Genomic DNA, 10,244 nt, shown 5'->3' on the forward strand with positions numbered 1-10,244 from the left:
CTGGCACAGGTTCCACCCAGAAAATCTGCAGAGCAGCGACATGGTCCTCCATACACACTTTCACCACGCACTATGCGATTACCCAGCAGGCCAGAGACAATGCGGCCTTTGGAAGAGCATGCTCCAATCAGTGGATGACTTCAACCCCACTTCCTGAACTTGGGCTTGAGAGTCACCTGATTGGAATTGAAATGAACAAGCACTCGAAGAAGAAAAACGGTTACTCACCTTCTCGTAACTGTTGTTCTTCGAGATGTGTTGCTCATGTCCATTCCAATACCCACCCTCCACCCCTCTGTTGGAGTTGCTGGCAAGAAGGAACTGAGGGGGCGGCAGGGCTCTATATTGAGCGCCATGAAGGTGTGACTCCAGGGGGCACCCAGGCCAACCCAACAGAGACTGCTATGGGAAAAATCTTCCAGCTACTGTGCACATGCGCACGCACAAACCTGATTGGAATGGACGTGAACAACACACCTCGAAGAACAGTTACGAGAAGGTGAGTAACCGTTTTTTTCTGTGACTGATTTCTCATTATCAGTCAAGGTAGGATATAATGTTGAATTCCTTCATGTTGGATGCAACACTTTTTGAAGCAAGAAATTGTCATCTATAATTTTTAGAAATTCCAAAGATTGTTTAGCACTGGTATCATGAGACCTCCAGCACGTCACTCGGATTGAAAACCCCCATGGTAATGCAGCTGTTTTTCTGACATATAGATAAGTGCTTTATCTGTTAGAACATTGACCGATAGCATATTGTTCCCTAACCTCATTCTTAGAAATGGCTGAACCATTTTAGCTGAAACATTTTTTAAAATTCAGCCTTCGGCAGACACCTGGCATGAAAAATTTCAGTACAAACAGTTCAAGATTGGCAAAGTTAGAAGCCACTGAAAACACAGTGTCATAATGGGAAGTGTCGGGCAACCTTAATCATAGGCTACCTATGCCACCTATAACACACACACACACATGCATGAATTTACAGAGAGAGAGAGTGCAACAGTATAATAGTATCAGTTCCACTCAAATTGGTTTATTATTTGCTCAAAGTAAACTAATGAAAAAGGGTCAAAGGTATTTAACATCATCAGGTGATAAACATAAAAATGCAGGTGTATCTCAAACAAACCTTTGGTAAGGACAAATCTTAATGCCTAAGCACGAAAGTGATCCTCACCATTCTATCCATGATAAGGGAGAGATTCCAGGTTAAAAAATGAAATTGCATTAATCATTACATCCTTACTGATATGTTTGAGTGCTGAAGCAAAACAATGAGCCTGTAGGTCTGAACAATAAAAGGCAGGAGAAACATCTAGAAACGGATATCAATATCAGTAGTTGGGTTCCATTCTCTGCATGAACTTTGTTACTCCATTTTGAAGAGAACTATAAATGATCTTGTTTCAATTTTAAGATTTTCACATTGGGTCTTCTAATATGTGGAGTAGAGGGAATTATATTGGCAACTCCACATGAATACCCAGTTACATTCCTTTAGAGAAAAAAAATAAAGGAAAGGGGATGTTTAAAGTAAGATATCCACAGAATCACCATTACACCAGAAAGGCACTCTGAGTAATATGGCTATAGTTAACAGAACAATAACAAAGAAGGACTATGAAGGACATCTCTGTTTTCCCTTTATTGAATGTTGTTAATACACCATTTCAAGTGTGCTTTAGCTATTTTATACACAGTAAGTGCCTGGTTTATGTAGAATCAAAGCAAATAGGTTGGAAGACATTACACTAAACAGAGATGGATTATAGGTTAGCTTATAAAGGCCAAGAGGGACAATAATGTTAGTTGACACTCATTGGCTGTCTACACAGCCATGTAACAAAATTACTCCTTTTGTATTAAGAACATAAGAATGGCCATACTGGGTCAGACCAAAGGGCCATCCAGCCCAGAATCTTGTCTACTGACAGTGGCCAATGCCAGGTTCACTTCCTCTGGGGCACCTAACAGGTAATGATCAAGTGATCTCTCTCCTGCTGTCCATCACCATCCTGACTAACAGAGGCTAGGGACACCATCCTTACCCATCCTGGCTAATAGCCATTAATGGTATTGTATTGCAGGTATGAACATTTATACTTGAGAATCAGTCTATTATCACATAGTAAAGACTGTAGCATAAAATATATGCACATGGAAACAGGGAAAAAGTTGCAACTGTATTTCCTAGGAATTTCAGGCATTTGGTGCGTTTCAGACTTTGTTGATATTTGCTAGCATAGCCGTGCAACATTAACATTATCTTAACACCATTTCACTCACATTTCCTAGGTGTAACCCTTCTGCCAGGTGGAGCCAGCAGCAACAAGGGCTGGGTTCAGTATAGGGGTTCCTTTTCAACAGTACAACACAAAACCCGCTCGAGCCCCCACCTAGTGTCCTGGGACAATTACACACCACTCTCTGGGTGCCTCTGAGAGGCAATACTTCCCCTCTCACAAGCACAAAGTCTGAGTGTAGCAAAATCCTTTTAATAAAAGAAAGAAACTCAGCGTTAATTTGGGAAAACACTGCAACTAGGGTTCATAAACACAAACCAGGAGCAAAAAAGACCCACCCCCAAGTAAGTTGGGCAGTGTCCTTTTCCCCTCAGGTTCTTAAGTCCAGCAACCCAAAAGTCCTTTTATGGAGGGAGTGGGCAAGGAGGCACCTTACACACTCTGCTGCTCGGGCACTCGCTCGCCCCAACAGCCAATTTCCACACCTCTCTGCAGGGATCTGCTCTGGCTCTCTCCACCAGCCACCCGGCTGGCCTCGCCTCTCCACCAGCCACCCAGCTGTTCACTCATCAAAATGACTTCAGGGCCCCCCACTTAACACAGCTCTTAGTGATTTCAGCTGTTAGTGAGGAAGCCTCATTGCTGGCACATTAGGCAGTCTCTTACAGTAGAGACACTGTCTCAAAGGACATCTTCTAATACGTAGACCTCAGTAAGGGTCAAATGTGCTTCAGCCCTTAAACAGGGAGCCACACCACCTATACCTGTCCCAACTCATTGAGGTTTGGAACCCATGTCCCCTGCCCAGCAAGTGCTGTTAAGTTAAGGGTAAGTCCCTCCATTGGGGTACACCAGGTACAGTTCTGCTGTCCTCGGTTCACATAACAAGGATAACAACGCTTTATTACTCCTGCCCCAATAACAAGGAGACTGGGGATCCAAAACCAGCCACAAGTGGTCATTTGGGCAAGCAATCCCATCATGCTGAGCACCTAGGCAGGGTGGGTGTGTTCATGCAAATGAGATCAGCGCCTGAAGTCTTTTCCATATCTCACCACTAGATGTCAGGGGAGAGCTCATTCAGATTCTGCTTACATAGGTTTTTTAAAAAGAAATCCCATCATCTTGAAGACACAGTCATGTGCCATGCAGATACCCTGCACTGCTTCATTCAGTGTTTACCTTACTCAGTGCAACTCTGGTTTCTGCAGCTCCTGCATCACTTGGACTGCTGAAAACTTTATGCAAGAGCACATCAAGTTTAAAACGTCATGGAAAATCGCCTGTGTCTGGAACATAACATTTCCAACCGTACTAGCTAATCATGCTGAATGAAACAGGTTTCTTCCAAAGCAACAGAGGGTCCTGTGGCACCTTTGAGACTAACAGAAGTACTGGGAGCATAAGCTTTCGTGGGTAAGAACCTCACTTCTTCAGATGCAAGGTTTCTTACAGAGGCTTGCTTTATTTAGGTCTGAACTGTGACTGGCCCTAATGTGCACATAAGGAACCTCCTTACTTTGTTTGCCATGAGTAAGGGCCAGTCATAATCACAGTCCCCAGCACTCAAGGACCTGAGGACAATGGCTTCAGCCACACACACTCACATATATATCATGGAGGATGCTGGGTACACCAGAGAGAACAGGCTGCTTCAATCCAAAGTATGATGCAAGCTGTGCACCTGTCTTGTAAACTGGGAAACCCTGAGGCACAACTTCTCAATCTAGGACTGTGTGGCTTCCCTACTCAGGACTGTGTCTGGCTGGTACAATCTAGTTCTTAATGAGCCAAATCTCCCCAAACTTTAGGAGAGTTTGGATGTGGACTCCACAGCTCAAGTCCATCATTAACAGGAGCACACTGGTAGCCAGTGAGGACACCAAAATATGAGTGAGAACAGTGTAGCAGGACTGATTTAAAGAGTGCGAGCTGGTAGCTCAGTCTTAGGAAGAGCACCCAGCATGGAGCAATTCCATATACTCTTGGTTTGCCGAGCCCCAGAGAGAACACTTAGGCTATATTGGAGAAAATACACAGCACTATACAACAAGACTAGACAGGCAATAACCAACCAAGTCAATAAATCTATTTTGGTCTAGCAAGTCTTTATTGAGCATGTGTGAACTGCCATTTTTCAAAAGCTAATGACTTGGACAAATTTGTATTGATTTTCATGGGAATGACAAAAGATTCATCCATCCCCCTGCCAACATTAAAATCCCTGCTCCACGGAATAATGGATGCTAGAATTTCTCGAAGAAAAGGTCAACAGAATTTTTGAACAAGAGCAAAACAACACATTTTCCCTAGACTCATTCTCAGAAACAGCTGCAACATTTAGTCTGAAAATTTTCAAAAAATGAAGCCTGAGGCAGACAACTGGCATGGAAAATTTCAGTGCAAACAGTTATAAGAAACTGAAAACAGGCTTGTAAGCTGGCGCAGACTCACCCGGCGGCAACTCCTGCTGGTTACTTCTGGGAATTAGCTCTCCAGCTTCCAGAGAGCCCTCTTCAGGCCGGTGTCTCGCCACCACTGCTGGCCCCCGTGTCCCTACCGGACCCCGGTGCCCCTTTAGCTGGGTGCTGCCCCCCAGCAGTACCCCCACAATTCTGGATCTCCCCCTCCCAGGGGAACCCCCACCGACTATCGCCACTTCACCTCAGAATATGGCTACTGCCAGTCACCATCTAGCCCCCGCTCACTGGGGGCAGACTGCAGTGTACATGCCATTCATCACTGGCAAAGCAGGGTTTGGACCTGCTGCCTTTGCCTACACCAGGCTACCCCTCTGTAGCCCCAGCACCTGTCCTGGCCTTTATCAAGGCCTACAGCCGGGGGGTCTCCAGGCTGGAGCTCCCCAACCCTGCTCCACTCCAGGTAACTTTCCCAGCTTCTAAACAGCCAGGCCCTTCTCCCTCAACAAGCAGAGGGAAACTATCTGTCTGCCCCTGGCTTCCAGCCTTTATAGGGCCAGCTGAGTCTGGTTGGGGCATGGCCCCAGCTGCAGCCACTTCCCCCAATCAGCTCAGCCTCTAAGCTGCTTTCTCCAGCCACAGCCCCCTCCCAGGGCTGTTTTTAATCCCTCTGGCGCGGAGCGGGGTGACCACCCTGCTACAAGGCTCTTGTAATGGAAAGCATCAGGAACCATAATAATATCTGGTACTACCCGTTCAGATTATATTAATTTACAATAATATCTGGGCACAGTCAATGGCCTAGACAATAGAAGCATTTTTATCTTAGTTCCTGGCGTCTGTACCTTCGTAGTCTTGACATTCTAATTTGCCAAACTTCTTATACCATTAAATTATGGGAGTGAAAAGAATGAAAATCTTTAATCCTAAATAAACACAAAGATTCCCCTACTCAAACTTCCGTGTCAGACAGGCAATTCAACAAACGAAGTATTCTAACAATACAATGAGGTGACACAACTGTTGATAGTGCGGGGACACAATTTTGAACTACTCCCCCCCCCCCCCAAAAAAAAATATATAAATATAAACCTGGCAGAAAACTGGGGGGGGACACATGATCCCACATAACCGCCCCTCCTCCCCCCATACATCACCTCTGATACATGGTATTTCTTTGGAGAGAGAGGTGGGAAACTCTAGTCTATGGTAGCTTTTAAAGGTATAAACTAAAAGAAAATGGCTGCACAGCAGAGCAAGGTGGAGAGCCCTCTCACACGCTGGTAAGAACCATGGGACCATGACAAGTTACTAGGAAGCCTCACTGCCCTCTCCTATCAGACAACCTCAAATGGAGAAGTCCCACTCCCCTAAACCATATTAGACAGAAAATAAACTATTCGGAGCGGGGAAGAACACACCAGGGGAATTAACTTATAGTTAATGCATGATATGCAAGGGGAGAGAGGAGAGTATTTGCATTTACCCTACCTGGATGTCTGACCCAGACAAAGGTTCTTTGCCCACACACAGATGCCTTTCAGGAGGAGCGTCTGGCTGGCAAACTTTGTTAACGGAGGGCTCATTTCCGTCTTCTGTTTCATAACACACACAATGTTAAAAGTAGGTGTTTCCCTATGTTCCCTGTGGGCAGCCCCATTTGCAAATTGTAATGCCTTTTATTGTCTGTGTTTCTGGAAAATATGGTCAATGTTTAATCCATTTCCATGCCTGAGTATGGTTCTATAGCAACGTCTTGTAGCCTGCCAAGTGCCTTGTACTCATATAATCTAGAGCGAGAGGAGAGAGGAGTTTACTGGAGTTTTCATACTGAATCAGACCATGGGCCAGATCCTGGCTCTGGCTATGGCAGTGCAAAGTCTTCAAAGCTGCTTCACCTGTTTAGCTGAGTATTCCCCAGCCTGGGGGGAAACCCAAACTGGTGTAACACCAGGTATACTGCATCTGTGTACCTCCTCCTTCCATTGCCCATCAGGGTCGGAGGTGTGACGGGGTGTGGTGAGCTCACTGTTGTACTCTGACAATTTCCAGGTGTGTATGTAGTAATGATTCTGTTTGGTGCCCTACACCTTTACATGCAAGACATCTGCCTGCCTGCCTACTAGAGGATTCGTGATGGAGGCTCCTATAGCGTTTCAGACACACACTGGTTTGTCTCTCAGGACAATTTTATATGTTTTTCTTGCTTTGTATGTTCTTTTTGTTAATTGAAAATCAAAATAATCTAGACTCAAAGTGGACACTCTGAAACATCAGTGTATGGAAAACACAACATTCCCCATTCTTTACCCCCAGTATATCAAAGGACCTAACTCTGAATTTCACATACATTCATGGCAATCAGATCAGCAGAAGGAAAATCTCCTACAGGTGACGAGTTTGTTACACTGATTCAGTAGATGAGTGCCTAGCACAAATAGCTCCATGAGCTACAAAACACCAATAGCCTTGACTTCCGATATCAAATAGTTGTAATCGGCTTAGTAGATAAGTTCATATGACTTTGTACGAATAAAAATGGCTTCCTTTTACATACTGGATTTCCAAGGGGGAGGAGGGTGGAAATTAATCTGATGGTGGAAGGAAAAGGGGTAAAACCTGAGAAGCAGGAGGCAAAGAGGGACTCTTGGCTGTGCCCATAGTGCTCTGACTGTTGGGGTTGTTGCTCCAGGTTTATTTAGAGAAAATGTCCCTAGGAATTTTTTAAAACATTGGTAAACAGGACTTCAGTTGCTCACCTTTCCTGCTACTTCATCCACTTCCTCCCTTTTCTATTACCATTGACTATGCTCCTAGGCTCAAAACTCCATTTCAGTTCTGACTCCTCCTCCTTCGCCCACATCCTCCTTTTAAGGTAATAAGGCTGGGTCACTTAGACATGCTAGTAAAAGACTGCACCTTGTTATACTTAATGGGCTACTCTCCACCAACTCCAGTGGCGACTGTTAAACTTGCTGAGGCCTGTCACATCCTCCTCTACACTCCAGTGAAAATCTGCCCTTTCCCCTTCTATCCCTATTGCTAAAATCCTTATCCATGCTTTTGGCATCTCCCCTCTCTCCCGGCAAAATGCTGCTGCTAAAATCCTCCTCTGCCGCCACTACAGCACCCCTCGGAGTCCTTCAGTGCCTCTTCATTGCACTGCATTCAAGCTTTTGCCCTTACTTTCAAGACTTGGCACAATCATGCTGCCAACTAAATCTCCACTCTCATTTACTCCTACTCTGCGCAAGAAACCAACACGCTTCCCAAACTTCCCTCTCTATAACACCCTTCCTCACCTCTCACCTGTAGCTTTGCACCGTCTCTAATGCTACCCCTTATTCTTGGAACAGAGCACCTCTCCCCGTTACTTTTCAGCTGTTCTACTTTTGAAAACCCACTTCTTCCATAGATCTTCCCTACCCTGATGACTTCATCTGCCTCTGCACTTCCAACTCCTTAATGGTCTCCCCCGTGTTTTGCCTTGTCTGGGTTCCAGTGTAAACTCTTCAGGGGAGAGACATTGATTTATACCATGTTTTGTAAAATGCCATATGCATTTATAATGCCACATAGATTATGAACAATAAAACCCTACAGTCATTACTGGCAGGACCCAGGGTCAAACCAAAGACCTAGAGAACAGACCTTTTTAGACACCTGTGCCATCCTGGGAGGTTTTAATTTGCTGGTTTACACTTTTATACCATCAAATTATCAGAGCAAAAAGAATTAGCAATAATAATCCCAAAGAAAAATAAATATCTCCCACAAACACCTCCTCATGACACAGTGAATGCCTAAGAGGAAGTTTATGAACAGTATAATGTATTTCTGCAGAGAAAGAGAGAGAGAGAGAGAGAGAGAGGCCCGTCTATATCTTTTTAAAGGTACAAACTAAAAGAAACCCACTGTGCCGCACAGCAAGGTGGGAAGCCATTTCACATATGGGTAAGAGCCATGGGATCACAAGACGTTACACAGAAGCCCACTGTGCTCTCCTATCAGACAACCTCAGATGGAGAAGACCCGCTCCCTTAAGCCATATTAGACAGAAAATGAACAATTCAGTGACGGAAAGAACATGCCAGGGAAAAGTGCACCTCCATTTTATGGACTGGTGTGCAAAGGGGAGAGAGGTGAGCGTTTGCCTTTGCCTTACCTGGATGTCTGGCCCATGCAAAGTTTCTCTGCCTATGCAAACAATCCGGTCAGGACAGCTCATTTCTCTTTTCTGTTTCATTATGTGCAGTTTAAATAATAAAAGGTTGGTATATGATCTGTTCAATGGGGGCAGTGCAATCTGCGTATTCTCATTCTCTGTGATGTATCTCTATTCCTAGCTCATATGGTAAATGTTTAACTCCTTTTCTATGTCTGTGTGTGTCTCAGTAATAACCTTTTATAGTTTATCATGTGCTTCATCCTCGGCGTATGATCTACAATTTGTTTCCTAGTCATTTCTCTACCCAAAAAATAATATCATGGGAGTTTTGATACTGGCTCAAACCCCAAATCCATGTAGTCTATTATTCTGCCTGATGCAATGAACAATACTAGAAGGTGAAATATTGCCACAGCGCACCTAGGTAGTTGTGTGATCCTTTCTCACTTTCCCTCATCCCCCATTCAGTGCTTAAAGTGGGGTGGAGAGGCACCACCAAGGGTCCCAGACCCAGCTAAAAATAATAATAATTGAGCTGGGTAACTAAGCAGTGCACTTTCCAGCACTGTCTTACCAAAGCTGCTGCTCCCAGATTGATAGACCCACTTTTTTCAGACCACTTTAAGCACTGCCTCCACTTACCACTCCCATCACACACATCTCTGGATCTCATATTCTTGAGTGTGAAATGTAATTACCTATATCAACTTAGTTTGTATAATCAGAAATAACAGTGATCATAAAATTATCCAGGCTACAGTATTTGACCATGCTGGCCTCCTACTGCAGTGAATTCCCTGGGGGACAATGGGGTAAGACGTCTATTTATGTGTTCTAAATGTCCTAGCATTTACTTTCATCAGATTCCACCTTACCTTTGGTATTATGGGCGATAAGAAAAAAGAAAATTGACCAGTCCTTTCTTTAGATCCTTCATACCTTTGTGTGCCTCTGTTAAATCTTTCCCTAAATCTTGTATTCCTATATCACATCCATCACCGTGGTATCTTGAGTATTTCACACCGTTCTAAGGCATACTCAAAGATATAGTTATCTTTTTTCCTATCTACCATTTGGCCTTTTACTTTGTTTCTGGCATTTTTGCAGGAAAATTGTTCAAAGAAATAGGTCAGTCAGATCTCTCCATAACCGAGTTACAACTTCATGGGCCAGCTGCCAAGATAGCTCTCTGACCTGTTCAAAGAGTGTCACTTACAGATGATTGGGGGAGAGGGGGCACAAGTGGGAAATTTGCAACTTTTTTTTTTAATTTTCCCATTTTATTTTCCCAACATTTTATTAAAATGTCATGCTTTATCATCAGTCAAAAATGGAGTTGGCAGATTATTAACATTTTACTGATTTTTTCCAATTTTTACAAATGAAATTTCATCAGAATTTCAGA

At 44.0% G+C, this 10,244-nt stretch overlaps 1 protein-coding gene across 1 annotated transcript in view; it reads right to left on the reverse strand.

Annotated features, from left to right (window-relative positions):
* Nucleotides 1-8,919, reverse strand: part of LOC128837012 (carbohydrate sulfotransferase 9-like) — a 43,382-nt gene extending 34,463 nt beyond the window's left edge. The window contains exon 1 of the mRNA XM_054027806.1: nt 8,837-8,919. Within this exon, the coding sequence (XP_053883781.1) occupies nt 8,837-8,917 (81 nt within the window). The 5' untranslated portion in view covers nt 8,918-8,919. The remainder of the gene's footprint in view (nt 1-8,836) is intronic.
* Nucleotides 8,920-10,244: the final 1,325 nt, after the last annotated feature.

This window comes from Malaclemys terrapin, chromosome 4 (genome assembly GCF_027887155.1).
Source record: "Malaclemys terrapin pileata isolate rMalTer1 chromosome 4, rMalTer1.hap1, whole genome shotgun sequence".
Classification (NCBI taxonomy): domain Eukaryota; kingdom Metazoa; phylum Chordata; order Testudines; family Emydidae; genus Malaclemys; species Malaclemys terrapin.